The 15,753-nt window shown below is 49.5% G+C and overlaps 1 protein-coding gene across 1 annotated transcript in view; it reads right to left on the bottom strand.

Moving 5' to 3' along the window:
• The window catches only part of CXCL13 (C-X-C motif chemokine ligand 13), a 247,952-nt gene extending 232,534 nt beyond the window's left edge, over positions 1–15,418 (bottom strand). Inside the window, exon 1 of the mRNA XM_078677538.1 lies at positions 15,388–15,418. Coding sequence (XP_078533664.1) covers positions 15,388–15,403 — 16 coding nt within the window. The 5' untranslated portion in view covers positions 15,404–15,418. The remainder of the gene's footprint in view (positions 1–15,387) is intronic.
• Positions 15,419–15,753: the final 335 nt, after the last annotated feature.

Here is a 15,753-nt window from a genome sequence, read left to right as displayed (position 1 = left end):
CTTAGAGGGGTGGACAACATAACTGCACAGCATGCACCCAACCACACAGCAAGGGGCGAAATGTGGGCCTCGCTGGACAGACACTTGCAAACAAACAAACCCCCAAACAAACCCCCATAGAAGCTGTCATACTCTGCCCCCCGAAGCCAAAAGAGCCAACTAAGGGCACCGGACCCTCACCGCGGAGAATCATCAAACATCTCAATGCTCTGTCTCCCCCCATCAAACCTACCGGTCTCTACTACTCCTTTACCCACTCCTCTCTTTCTTCTTAGTGAGGGTACAACAATGTGACCGTGAACAATTTACGCCAGCCAGAAACTCGAGAGTTGTTGATTTAATTAAAGCCGTACGAGCCACTATGCCTAATGTAACCCAAAAGGGGTCTGTACTCGCCCTCACGCACCACTACTACTGTACTGTACTGTATATATCTATATAATCCTCAATAAAATACTTTTGAAATCTAATACCAGGTAAAGGGAAAAATCATATAAAGGTGCAAGAAATGGGGATATACCAGGGGTCAGGAAAGGAGGTCCTGCCCGTGAGAGTAGATCACTGTGAAAGGGAAAGGAACAAAATCAAAAAAGCCTGAGGGAAAACATAAGGATTAGGAAACATGTGAAGTGCTGGACCATAGAAATCAGAATGAGGACATATGGTTAAGAGAGAAAATGTTGCGTGAGTAAACAAGCGATAGAAAGGAATATAAATACCAAATGGGGCAGAAAGGCCAAATAAACGGGCAGATCTGCAGAATACACATAAAACATATATGTCCCCTGGAAGCGACTAATTTATTTATTTTTAAATCCCTGGCTCTAGTGGACTTTTCTGCCCCCCTGGGCCAGAAACGCCAAAAAATGCAGGTGATCTATCCCCCTGGGGGGGCAGACAAGCCTTCATTATTATAAATAAACAAACTGATCTGCCCCCTGGGGGCGCAGAATATATATATTTTTTTCAAATATGGCCCCTGGAGCGACCCTTGCCCAAGGGGTCGCTTCCAATAAAAAAAATTAAAAATTCCCTGGCTCAAGTGGGCTTTTCTGCGCGCCTGGGGCCAGATACGCCAAAGAAATCATGCTATCTGTCCCCAGGGGGCAGAATATAATGTTTAAATACATTTGGCCCCTGAAAGTGACCCTTGCCCAAGGGGTTGCACCCATTTAAAAATAAAGAATTTCCCTGGTTGCGTGTGTGGTTGCGTGTGTGGTGGTGAGTGTGTGGTGTTGAGTTTGTGGTGGTGAGTGTGTGGTGGTGAGTGTGTGGTGGTGAGTGTGTGGTGAGTATGTGGTGGTGAATGTGCGGTGTTGTGTGTATGGTGGTGGGTGGGTGTGCTGGTGTGTGTGTGTGTGTGTGGTTTTGTGTGTGGTGTTATGTGTGTGGTGTTATGTGTGTGGTGTTATGTGTGTGTGTGTGGTGGGCTTACTTTGAGTTTTCGTGCCCCTACACACTCACACACAACTCACCCTACACACTCACACAATGTTCACTCTGCACACTCACACACTGCTCACCCTGCACACTCACACACTGCTCACCCTGCATACTCACACACTGCTCACCCTACACACTCACACACTGTTCACACTGCACACTCACACAATGTTCACCCTGCACACTCACACACTGCTCACCCTGCACACTCACACACTGCTCACCCTACACACTCACACAATGTTCACCCGGCACACTCACACACTGCTCACCCTACACACTCACACAATGTTCACCCTGCATGCTCACACACTGCTCACCCTGCACACTCACACACTGCTCACCCTACGTAATGCGAAAAGACCTAGCTCTGCCCTTTGGCCTGTGTTGTAATCGTACAGTAGGTTGTGAGTAGTTGCGCTTGATTGATTGGGACGCCCCCTCCTTGCTGCTCCCCTCACAGAGGGCTGGCTGCCTCCATGACGCTCCCAAGACACGTGTTCATCTGTTCTTTGTTTTAGCTCCTGTGTGTCAGTGCACCGTGTAAGCGCACAAGCATACCCTGCTCTCCCTGGAAACTCACACTGCTGAGTCTCTCTCACTCTGCTGTCACTCTCACTCTGCTGTCACTCTCACTCTGCTGTCACTCTCACTCTGATGTCACTCTCACTCTGATGTCTCTCACTCTGCTGTCTCACTCTGCTGTCTCTCACTCTGCTGTCTCTCACTCTGCTGTCACTCTCACTCTGCTGTCACTCTCAATCTGCTGTCACTCTCACTCTGCTGTCTCATGCTGTCACTCTCACTCTGCTGTCACTCTCACTCTGCTGTCACTCTCACTCTGCTGTGTCTCTCACTCTGCTGTGTCTCTCACTCTGCTGTCACTCTCACTCTGCTGTCACTCACTCTGCTGTCACTCTCACTCTGCTATAACTCACTCTGCTGTCACTCACTGTGCTGTCACTCTCACTCTGCTGTCTCTCATGCTGTCACTCCCACTCTGCTGTCTCTCATGCTGTCACTCTCACTCTGCTGTCACTTTCACTCTGCTGTCACTCTCACTCTGCTGTCACTCATGCTGTCACTCATGCTGTCACTCTGACTCTGCTGTCACTCTGACTCTGCTGTCACTCTCACTCTGCTGTCACTCATGCTGGCACTCTCACTCTGCTGTCTCTCATGCTGTCACTCTCCTGTCTCTCATGCTGTCACTCTCACTCTGATGTCACTCTCACTCTGATGTCTCTCACTCTGCTGTCACTCTCACTCTGCTGTCACTCTCACTCTGCTGTCTCATGCTGTCACTCTCACTCTGCTGGCTCATGCTGTCACTCTCACTCTGCTGTCACTCATGCTGTCAGTCTCACTCTGTCACTCTCACTCTGATGTCACTCTGGCTCTGAAGTCACTCTCACTCTGCTGTCACTCTCACTCTGCTGTGTCTCTCACTCTGCTGTGTCTCTCACTCTGTTGTCACTCTCACTCTGCTGTCACTCACTTTGCTGTCACTCTCACTCTGCTATCACTCACTCTGCTGTCACTCACTCTGCTGTCACTCTCACTCTGCTGTCTCTCATGCTGTAACTCTCACTCTGCTGTCTCTCATGCTGTCACTCTCACTCTGCTGTCACTCTCACTCTGCTGTCCCTCATGCTGTCACTCATGTTGTCACTCTGACTCTGCTGTCACTCTCCCTCTGCTGTCACTCATGCTGTCACTCTCACTCTGCTGTCTCTCATGCTGTCACTCTCACTCTGTCACTCTCACTCTGATGTCACTCTCACTCTGATGTCTCTCACTCTGACGTCTCTCACTCTGCTGTCACTCTCTTTCTGCTGTCACTCTCACTCTGCTGTTACTCTCACTCTGCTGTTACTCTCACTCTGCTGTCTCATGCTGTCACTCTCACTCTGCTGTCACTCATGCTGTCACTCTCACTCTGTCAATCTCACTCTAATGTCACTCTGACTATGATGTCACTCTCACTCTGGTGTCTCTCACTCTGCTTTCACTCTCACTCTGCTGTCTCATGCTGTCACTCTCACTCTGCTGTCACTCTCACTCTGCTGTCACTTTCTGCTGTGTCTCTCACTCTGCTGTGTCACTCACTCTGCTGTCACTCACTCTGCTATCACTCTCACTCTGCTGTCACTCACTCTGCTGCCACTCACTCTGCTGTCACTCACTCTGCTGTCTCTCATGATGTCACTCTCACTCTGCTGTCACTCTCACTCTGCTGTCACTCTCACTCTGCTGTCACTCTTGCTGTCACTCTCACTATGCTGTCACTCTCACTCTGCTGTCACTCTCACCCTGCTGTCACTCTCACTTTGCTGTCTCTCATGCTGTCACTCTCACTCTCACTCTGCTGTCACTCTCACTCTGCTGTCACTCATGCTGTCACTCACTCTGCTGTCTCTCATTCTGTCACTCTCACTCTGCTGTCACTCTCACTCTGCTGTCACTCATGCTGTCACTCACTCTGCTGTCTCTCATTCTGTCACTCTCACTCTGCTGTCTCTCATGTTGTCACTCTCACTCTGCCGTCACTTACTCTGCTGTCTCTCACTCTGCTGTCACTCTCACTCTGCTGTCACTCTCACTCTGCTGTCACTCACTCTGCTGACACTCTCACTCTGCTGTCTCTCATGCTGTCACTCTCACCCTGCTGTCTCTCATGCTGTCACTCTCACTCTGCTGTCACTCTCACTCTGCTGTCACTCTCACTCTGCTGTCACTCCCACTCTGCTGTCACTCCCATTCTGCTGTCACTCCCATTCTGCTGTCACTCATGCTGTCACTATCACTCTGCTGTCTATCATGATGTCACTATCACGTTGCTGTCGCTCTCACTCTGCTGTCACTCTCACTCTGCTGTCACTCTCACTCTGCTGGCACTCTCACTCTGATGTATCTCATGCTGTCACTCTCACTCTGCTGTCACTCTCACTCTGCGGTCTCTCACTCTATTGTCACTCTCACTCTATTGTCACTCATGCTGTCACTCTCACTCTGCTGTCACTCTCACTCATGCTGTCACTCACTCTGCTGTCACTCTCACTCTGCTGTCACTCTCACTCTGCTATCACTCACTCTGCTGTCACTCACTCTGCTGTCACTCTCACTCTGCTGTCTCTCATGCTGTAACTCTCACTCTGCTGTCTCTCATGCTGTCACTCTCACTCTGCTGTCACTCTCACTCTGCTGTCCCTCATGCTGTCACTCATGTTGTCACTCTGACTCTGCTGTCACTCTCCCTCTGCTGTCACTCATGCTGTCACTCTCACTCTGCTGTCTCTCATGCTGTCACTCTCACTCTGTCACTCTCACTCTGATGTCACTCTCACTCTGATGTCTCTCACTCTGACGTCTCTCACTCTGCTGTCACTCTCTTTCTGCTGTCACTCTCACTCTGCTGTTACTCTCACTCTGCTGTTACTCTCACTCTGCTGTCTCATGCTGTCACTCTCACTCTGCTGTCACTCATGCTGTCACTCTCACTCTGTCAATCTCACTCTAATGTCACTCTGACTATGATGTCACTCTCACTCTGGTGTCTCTCACTCTGCTTTCACTCTCACTCTGCTGTCTCATGCTGTCACTCTCACTCTGCTGTCACTCTCACTCTGCTGTCACTTTCTGCTGTGTCTCTCACTCTGCTGTGTCACTCACTCTGCTGTCACTCACTCTGCTATCACTCTCACTCTGCTGTCACTCACTCTGCTGCCACTCACTCTGCTGTCACTCACTCTGCTGTCTCTCATGATGTCACTCTCACTCTGCTGTCACTCTCACTCTGCTGTCACTCTCACTCTGCTGTCACTCTTGCTGTCACTCTCACTATGCTGTTACTCTCACTCTGCTGTCACTCTCACCCTGCTGTCACTCTCACTTTGCTGTCTCTCATGCTGTCACTCTCACTCTCACTCTGCTGTCACTCTCACTCTGCTGTCACTCATGCTGTCACTCACTCTGCTGTCTCTCATTCTGTCACTCTCACTCTGCTGTCACTCTCACTCTGCTGTCACTCATGCTGTCACTCACTCTGCTGTCTCTCATTCTGTCACTCTCACTCTGCTGTCTCTCATGTTGTCACTCTCACTCTGCCGTCACTTACTCTGCTGTCTCTCACTCTGCTGTCACTCTCACTCTGCTGTCACTCTCACTCTGCTGTCACTCACTCTGCTGACACTCTCACTCTGCTGTCTCTCATGCTGTCACTCTCACCCTGCTGTCTCTCATGCTGTCACTCTCACTCTGCTGTCACTCTCACTCTGCTGTCACTCTCACTCTGCTGTCACTCCCACTCTGCTGTCACTCCCATTCTGCTGTCACTCCCATTCTGCTGTCACTCATGCTGTCACTATCACTCTGCTGTCTATCATGATGTCACTATCACGTTGCTGTCGCTCTCACTCTGCTGTCACTCTCACTCTGCTGTCACTCTCACTCTGCTGGCACTCTCACTCTGATGTATCTCATGCTGTCACTCTCACTCTGCTGTCACTCTCACTCTGCGGTCTCTCACTCTATTGTCACTCTCACTCTATTGTCACTCATGCTGTCACTCTCACTCTGCTGTCACTCTCACTCATGCTGTCACTCACTCTGCTGTCACTCTCACTCTGCTGTCACTCTCACTCTGCTGTCACTCTCACTCTGCTGTCATTCTCACTCTTCTGTCACTCATGCTTTCACTCTCACTCTGCTGTCTATCATGCTGTCACTATCACTCTGCTGTCACTCTCACTCTGTTGTCACTGTCACTCTGCTGTCACTGTCACTCTGCTGTCTCTCATGCTGTCACTCTCACTCTGCTGTCTCTCATGCTGTCACTCCCACTCTGCTGTCACTCTCACTCTGCTGTCACTCATGCTGTCACTCTCACTCTGCTGTCTATCATGATGTCACTATCACGTTGCTGTCACTCTCACTCTGCTGTCACTCTCACTCTGCTGGCACTCTCACTCTGCTGGCACTCTCACTTTGCTGGCACTCTCACTCTGCTGTATCTCATGCTGTCACTCTCACTCTGCTGTCACCCTCACTCTGCGGTCTCTCACTCTATTGTCACTCTCACTCTGCTGTCACTCATGCTGTCACTCTCACTCTGCTGTCACTCATGCTGTCACTCTCACTCTGCTGTCACTCTCACTCTTCTGTCTCTCATGCTGTCACTCTCACTCTGCTGTCACTCTCACTCTGCTGTCACTCATGCTGTCACTCACTCTGCTGTCACTCTCACTCTGCTGTCACTCTCACTCTGCTGTCATTCTCACTCTTCTGTCACTCATGCTTTCACTCTCACTCTGCTGTCTATCATGCTGTCACTATCACTCTGCTGTCACTCTCACTCTGTTGTCACTGTCACTCTGCTGTCACTGTCACTCATGCTGTCACTGTCACTCTGCTGTCTCTCATGCTGTCACTCTCACTCTGCTGTCTCTCATGCTGTCACTCTCACTCTTCTGTCACTGTCACGCATGCTGTCACTCTCACTCTGCTGTCTCTCATGCTGTCACTCTCACTCTGCTGCCACTCTCACTCTGCTGCCACTCACTCTGCTGTCACTCTCACTCTGCTGTCTCTCATGCTGTCACTCTCTCATTCTGTCACTCTCACTCTGCTGTAACTCTCACTCTGCTGTCACTCTGACTCTGCTGTCACTCTCACTCTGCTGTTACTCATGCTGTCACTCCCACTCTGCTGTCACTCTCACTCATGCTGTCACTCACTCTGCTGTCACTCTCACTCTGCTGTCACTCTCACTCTGCTGTCTCTCATGCGGTCACTCTCACTCTGCTGTCACTCTCACGCTGCTGTCACTCATGCTGTCACTCTCACTCTGTTAGCTAGTTTCAACTGTTAAAGGTCCTGCCTAAAGCTGACACCTAAACATAGGGCCTATGTGACTCATTGCTGGAAATCAAACCATAAGGCCAGTTGCATGATGGATACTGAGTATCAGAAAGTTATTGGCAAGAAAGCTATATTTATTCAATATGCAGAGTTACCAAGAGGCCTCTCTGCTTGGGCCTGTGCCAATAGGAATCATTTATTTTGTCAGCCCCTATCATTAACCCTATCTGTAGCAGTTTAGCCGAATGTGCAGTCAAGGCATGTTGCTCCAACTCTGAAACAGCCTGTCAGATAAAGAATGTTGGCATGTTTGCGATGTGCATGGCATCTCTCTTAGCATGTGTTCTGTCTCCAGTGGTGGTGTAGTGAAACTCAAATGGCATAAGATCATATTAAATTTACTGGAGGTGTTATTTTTCGGGGGAGGATGAGAATGACAAGTTCCATATTAGGATAGGTTGAACACAGTGATATACATATCTTCATCCAACGGTCAATAGCTATGCCTTACAACCTAGAAGATAATTAATTAGGTTTACTTTTGATTAGATGATAGAGCACTATTATCCACTTGTCAGTGTTTGGAAAAGGGAGACGCCATGCTGTACTGGTATAAACATTCATCAATTAGGCGACTATGAAGATATGTATCTCAGGATAGGCTGGCAGAATATGATAAGGTTCCATAGCGTCCCTTGTCCACTTTACAGATTTCTATTGCAGATATCCCACTATAAGTTATTGTATGTTCACAAATGGACCAGTTTCAGAAGGAAATTAGTTATGAAGGCCTTTTACCCGTCAGGGGTAGCATGCCATTACCTCATGTATTGGTCGGCTGAATTTAGTTTATTTTTTCTTTTACGTTGAGTGGCATGTTCGGATTTACACCCCAATACAAACCATGCTGAGAGGAATATTCCATTCTAAAAGGCCCGATCCATGACCTCGATGCCTATACACGGTAAAAACACTTAGCTCAAATGAAATAAAACAACAAGCTAAGAGGGTAGCCACACTCACAGCGTGTGTGCTTTAAAGAGTAAGCATATACAATGTGATGGTGGCACTGGATAGCAACTGTCTTACTCTAGTGTGTCGCTAATGACAGTTTGATGGTGTAGAGGGCATGTTTGAGGTGAATGAAGACATTGTAATGCGTGCTATGAGATGCTAAAGCCATTCGCTTTGTCGCGGTCATGTTTGCATGAATGAACAGACATTCAGTAATTCCTAGTGAGTTTTATAAATAGTAGTTTAAAAATAATTATACAACTACGTCTACATACTGTTGCGGGACATGCCGGTTTAGTGCTCAATCCCCCCTGCTCCAATTTTTAGTTATTAATGCAAAGATATCCAGTGAAAGATTATGAAAACTCGTGGTGTTAATGTGCTTTGAATACCTGCACCCCCTCTAGTAGAGGTGCGATCCGAGCTGATTCTCCGGGTGAATAATTGGTATTTCTTTGTGTAAAAATGAAATGGATCTGTTTCCGGAAAGTATTGGACCTGTAATCTTGTCCCATCAGGCGAGTACGCTCAAACTTTTTTTTCTGCCAGGACTGCAATTATGTACCAATAGCTTCAAAGATGGATGAATTTGTACAGGCACTGTGGTGATGTACGGTGGTGATTGAATTTGTTTAGGGTGTCAGTGGCCCCCAGACCATTTTGGTCATGTTTGTTTTTGCACACAACTGCATTATTTTAAGCAGTCTGTTTTCTGTCTGTCTGGCGTCTTCCATAAAAGGTCCGTAAAACGTCTGTAAAAAGGAGAATACATTTGAGTACAGCCAGTAAAAAGGCTTTTCCTAGAAAAACATTTTGACATGGCTCGTATTTAGTGAAGAAAGAATATCAGCTGTACTGTCGTCAAACGCCGCGGGATCCGCACGAGTATCTTTTAAGCACTGGAAAGTGAAGTATAACTGTAAGAGGCAAAATACGGATCCCTGTTCACAAAAAGCAAGCGATCGAAAACGATTGCGAACCACAACAAAAAAAAGCCTGTGAGTGGTGTGCGCGCGCGCGCCATTGCGAGCATATGTTTTGAATTATCACGGCTGTCAAGCCGAGATAATTCAAAACATATGGCCTCTGGTGCACGTAACAGACACCAATAGGCCATAGGCGGAGCTACGCGACCGCCTATGGCCTATTGCGTGTTCTGTTTAAAAACAGCACGCACGCCAAGGCCAATGAAAATGGACCTTGGAAATCCATACGCATGAGCTATGTGGAATTTCAAGGTCCATTTTCCAAACGCCCGGAATAGGACTCTCGCTGCGCGACACTGCATGCGCAGTGTACGGCAGGTCCGAGCCCTAAAAAGATCAGCATTTCTTTCTTTGTGGGGGTTAATATCACGGCAAACAAACAGGGGGCAACGCACCCGTAACCCCATAAAGAAACCCCCGCTGGCAAACGAGGACCACTGCTGGACATTAAGTTGAAGTACACTTTTACCACACAGCATTATCTTCAGGTAAGCAGCAATAGTACTTACGGAGTATAAGAGAGGGAATTAACAGTCCAACAAATTGTGCTAAGGTTTATCTCCTCGCAATCAGGGCCGGACTGGGAACTGAAAGCAGCCCTGGCAAATTTTGGAAAACCAGCCCCCGTCCGGCACGTAGCAGACCATCCCCCGTCCAGCACGTAGCGAGCGAGCGCAGCGAGCGAGCCCGACGGCCACTAGGGGGGTTTGGGGGGTTCTCCCCCCACGAAAATTTTGAAAAACGACAGACCAAAATGGTGAATTTTACAGCATATTTTTCATTACATATTTAAATTGTATCAACTTTCAAAGCACAGTAAACAGTAGATGGTGACCTTAAAGAACATCAGGTTACCCACCCAGTCATATGTATCCATAGGCATTCTTTCAGAGAGCACCAAAAATAGACACAAGTTTGCGAGAATGTTCTGTACATTGGTCATCGAACGTCACGTCCGGTACATGCTGTGTTTCAACAAGTAACTCCTGTTGTGCACGAATCCTGGACGTTTTTTCTCAGGCAGGAAAATGTAACATGCATTTGGTTAAAACCCTATGGTAGGGTGACCAACTAGCATTGGTGCAAATTCAGGACAAAGGGTCAAAATTCAGGACACAAATTCAGGACAGCAGGCCAAAATTCAGGACAAAACTTCAGGACAATAGGTACGTTTTACAGACACATCAGAGGTCGCGCAATAGTATATAAGTAAGCCCAGCCATTTCCAAACATATTCAACCATTTGCAAACCTATCCATCATGTATCCTTCCATCTATCATTTCACTCATCCATCCCTTCATCCATCCCCTCATCCATCCTTTCACTCATCCTCCATTATCCATCCATCCACCCTTTCACCCTATCCATCTGTACACTTATCCATCCACTCTTCATCCCATCCATCCATTCACTCATCCATTCAGCCATTTACCCTTTCACCAATCCAGCCATCCTTTCACTTACTAATCCTTCCACCCATCCACTATTTTAGTCATCCACCCATCCTCCCTTTCTCTCTCCATCGACCCTTTCACTTAGCCATCCTTCCTTCCATCCATCCATCCATCCATCCATCCATCCACCCATCTATCTATCTACTCATCCACTCATGAATCCATCCATTGACCCTATCACTCATCCATCTATCATTTCACTCCTTCACACATCTATTCATCCTTTTGTCCATCTACCCTCCCTTTCACTCACTCATCCATCCTTACATCCACCCTTTCACTCATATGTCCATTCATTCACCCTTGCACTTATCAATCCAGCAATCCATCCATCATTTCACTCATCCACCTACCCTCCCATCATCCACCCAACCATCCACCCACCCACCATCCACCCACCCACTCATCCATCCTTTCACCCACCCACCATCCAATCCACTGATCCATCCTTTCACCCACCCACTATCCACCCACCCACTCATCCATCCATCCTTTCACCCACCCACTCATCATCCATCCATCCTTTCACCCACCAACTCTCCATCCATCCATCCTTTCACCCACCCATCATTCATCCATCCATCCGTCCTTCCCCTCATCATCCATCCTTCCCCTCATCATCCATCCTTTTCCCTCATCATCCATCCTTTTCCCTCATCATCCATCCATCCATCCTTCTACCCACCCACTCATCATCCACCCTCCATCCATCCATCCTTCCCCTCATCATCCATTCTTCCCCTCATCATCCATCCATCCATCCTTTCACTCACCCATCCATCCATCCTTCCCCTCTATCCATCCCCTCATCCATCCATCCATCCCCTCACCCATTCATCCATCCATCCCCTCACCCATCCATCCTTCCTTCCCCTCACCCATCCATCCTTCCTTCCCCTCATCCATCCATCCTTCCCCTCATCCATCCATCCTTCCCCTCATCATCCATTCTTCCCCTCATCATCCATCCATCCATCCATCCTTTCACCCACCCATCCATCCATCCTTCCCCTCTATCCATCCCCTCATCCATCCATCCATCCCCTCACCCATCCATCCCTCCTTCCCCTCACCCATCCATCCTTCCTTCCCCTCACCCATCCATCCTTCCTTCCCCTCATCCATCCATCCTTCCCCTCATCCATCCATCCTTCCCCTCATCCATCCATCCTTCCCCTCATCCATCCTTCCTTTCATCCATCATCCATCCTTCCCCTCACCCATCCATCCATCCATCCCATCGATTTATTCTTCCCCCCATCCATCCATCCATCCACCCTTTTCCTCATCCATCCTTCCCCTCCATCCATCCATCCTTCTCCTCATCCATCCATCCTTCCCCTCCATCCATCCATCCATCCATCCTTCTCCTCATCCATCATCCTTCCCCTCATCCATCTTTCCCCTCATCCATCATCCAGCTACCCTTCCACCCATACATCCAGCTATTTACCATTTTCTCTCCATCCTTCCCCTCACTCATCAATCCATCCATCCTCTCTCATTATCCATTTATTCAATCTTTCATTCATCCATTCACCCTTTCACTAATTCATCCAGCCATTCACCCAACCCTTCACTTACTTACTCGCCCACCTTTCCATATTAATTTTGAGCTGAGCCTTTTTGAGAAGAGGCCCATCAAGAACGTCACCCTCGCTGCAGGGGCCGTTCCAGGACTGGGACAGAAGCCACCCTGGGCGGAGACAGGATCCACCACAGGGGGGGGACAAGAGCCATCACAGGTGGGGGGTGGACTGGAGCCACCACATGGGGGGACAGGAGCCATCACAGGCGGGGGTGGACTGGAGCCACAACATGGGGGGACAAGAGCCATCACAGGTGGGGGGTGGACTGGAGCCACCACATGGGGGGACAGGAGCCATCACAGGCGGGGGTGGACTGGAGCCACAACATGGGGGGACAAGAGCCATCACAGGTGGGGGGTGGACTGGAGCCACCACATGGGGGGACAGGAGCCATCACAGGCGGGGGTGGACTGGAGCCACAACATGGGGGGACAAGAGCCATCACAGGTGGGGGGTGGACTGGAGCCACCACATGGGGGGACAGGAGCCATCACAGGCGGGGGTGGACTGGAGCCACAACATGGGGGACAAGAGCCATCACAGGTGGGGGGTGGACTGGAGCCACCACATGGGGGGACAGGAGCCATCACAGGCGGGGGTGGACTGGAGCCACAACATGGGGGGACAAGAGCCATCACAGGTGGGGGGTGGACTGGAGCAACCACATGGGGGGACAGGAGCCATCACAGGCGGGGGTGGACTGGAGCCACAACATGGGGGGACAAGAGCCATCACAGACGGGGGTGGGGGGGTGGACTGGAGCCACCACATGGGGGGGACAGGAGCCATCAGTGAGGGGAGGGCAGGAGCCATCACAGGAGAGTGAACAGGATCCAGCAGGGTGGGCACAGAATGGGGGGCATGCAGTATTCCAGTATCATCTTGGGCTCCTTGTGCCCTCCAGCACAAGACAACGAGAAGACAGGCACGCAGTCCAAAATGCCATCCCCCACTGTGATGTACAGTACTTACAGGAGATACTCTAAGAGAACTGATTGAACTTGATTGTCCTCCATACTTTGTTAATCAGTGTGGGTGCGATTGTGCCATTTCTTTATTGTATTACATTATAGACTGCATGTTTGAAGAACCGAGGTTTGCTTACAATTTAGTGACAGTAATTACGCTCAGAACCACGTGCTGCCTCGGTGTAATCAGGGGTGTAATCTGGCCGAGTCTCGGATGTTTGGGGCCCTGGGTAGAAATGGAATGTGTGAGCCCCCCTCTAAATAGCAGAGACATGACACATTCAGGGCTGTTTGCATGTGAATAGATGTCGCTGCTCCTGAAGTTGCAGCCCCTCCCTCTCAGTCACCTTGGAAGCACCTCTTAACAGGTCATCAAGGGCTGGAGGTGTAAGGGTTGCCCCCCCTCCCTCTCAGTCACCTTCGAAGCACCTCTTAACAGCCGGTCATCGAGGGCTGGAGGTGTGAGGGTTGCCACCCCGCTGTGCAGTGTTGGCTGCAGTCTGATAAATTAGTTGTTTAACTATTATTTCTTATGCTGTGAAGCTAGCAGCTAACGTAAACTCTCTCTTTACTCAAATGATTGTTATTTCTGATATTTATGATTCCCTCTTCTTCACTGCTTTATTTTGTCTGCGAGCAAGTGTCACTCATAGTCGTTGAAATGTCACACATAATTTCAGTGAAATTATCAAAATCCTGGTCACACTCACACATACTAATCTGAAACCTTGGCAGCTATGAGTCAGTCACGTCCACACTGCCACCAGGGCCTGGTGGTCACGTGACGTAGCGCTGGAGAAGCAAACAGCGCAGCGCTGCCTGCTTCTTTACTTTCAAGTTTCTCGGGGGGCCAGGGCCGGGCAGAAATTAAAACTGACTGACTCACTCACCTCGGTGCCGGCGGCCTGCTGTCCAGTGTCTGCTGACTGCTGTTGGTGGTGGGGTCGGTCAGTGTCGGGTCACGGACGGTGGCACAGGCACTGTGGCAGAGGGGGGTCGGGCTAGGCCTAGGCGGCGGCGCTAGTAGCCAGTCCACTGCCAGAAGCCAGCCATTAGAATAAAATTAATTTATGGGCCTGGGCCTGGGCCTGGCGGGACTCTCCAACTCCGTGCGCGACTGCAGACTCCTCTCGTCAGTCACGCGCAGGCCTGCCAATGCGCATGCGGGAAGGAGGAGAATTACACCAGCCGCACCTAGAGAGGCGCGCCACGGCCCGCACGCAGACGCGGCAGAGGAGGGGGTAGGCATAATTCTGCGCGCTGCGCACAGGCACCTCCCCCCTCATCCTCCATTTGTTTATTGTTAGGTAACGGCCCGGTTTGCATGCACATACTGAGTCTTGCAGTTGCAGCGCTTGCTTGGGGGGGGTAGTGACAGTGTTCGTGCACGGTGCAGACGGTGACCTGCATGCATAGAGTGAGTCAGACACAGGATGATGTGCGAGTGCGGCCGTGAACAAAGTGAGTGTCGTGACGCACGCTGCCGAGGGCAAAATCGGCCCCCAGACACAAAACCGGCCCCCTTTTCGGAAACCGGCCCCCAAAACCCTCCAGCCGACCGGGGGATTGCCCGGTGCCCGGACTCACCAGTCCGGGCCTGCTCGCAATGCAAGATCAAAAGTATACTCCAAACAAAGAGCTATGCAACACCCCAGCTACGGTCTTCACTGAGAAAATGCAAACATTCAGGACATTTGTGCACGTACCGTAACAGGAGCACCCACAATGTTTTGGGAACCCCCTGCCTTGCAGCATTAGACACATCTGATGCTAACATCCTTCCAGCATTTAACAATGGCATGCAACATTCAGAAGGAGCCACAAATGCCCTGAACGCTTTGTTAACGCAGTGGCAGCTGGTGAAAATTTAAATTGGTGAGTCATAAAAACCTGCCGAGAATTCTACAGGCTGGACAAGTGAAGCAAAGGAGCCCAAGTACTTCAAGGAGGAATTTTTAAAAATAGAGCATAAAATGTTACAATTCATATCACATTTTGCCAAATAAATTGGCATGTTGCTGGAGAAAAGATAACTGTCACATGCTCCCAGGTATAAGGCAGCTTTCTACTGACCTCCCATCCTCACCATCTTCTCATACCCATTTGTTATTGTTTATTCTCTTGTAGTCTTTCTGCTCCTTCTGTCCTCAGTCTCCACATCACCCGTGTTCAACTTTATTCTCCCCTTCATTCTCGCTTTCATTTTGTCCATACCTATTCAATGCCTTACTTCCTCCTCACACTTTCCATTATTTTCAGTTTCTCCCTCTGCTTTCGAACTAATCTCATAAATCTTGTTTCAGTATTTTCCTTTCTAACTTTTGATCTACCTTCCCACAACAGGAACTCAAATGTGTCCCTCCTCCTTCTCTCACAAGCCTTTCACTTCCCTCTAGTTTTCACAACCGCCTTCCTTCCTCATTTACTGTCCTGGCAGCT

The sequence above is a fragment of the Lissotriton helveticus genome, chromosome 2_1, assembly GCF_964261635.1.
Source record: "Lissotriton helveticus chromosome 2_1, aLisHel1.1, whole genome shotgun sequence".
Taxonomy (NCBI): Eukaryota; Metazoa; Chordata; class Amphibia; order Caudata; family Salamandridae; genus Lissotriton; species Lissotriton helveticus.
Note: the sequence above shows the minus strand (reverse complement) of the source record. Positions and strands in the feature narration are given on the sequence as shown.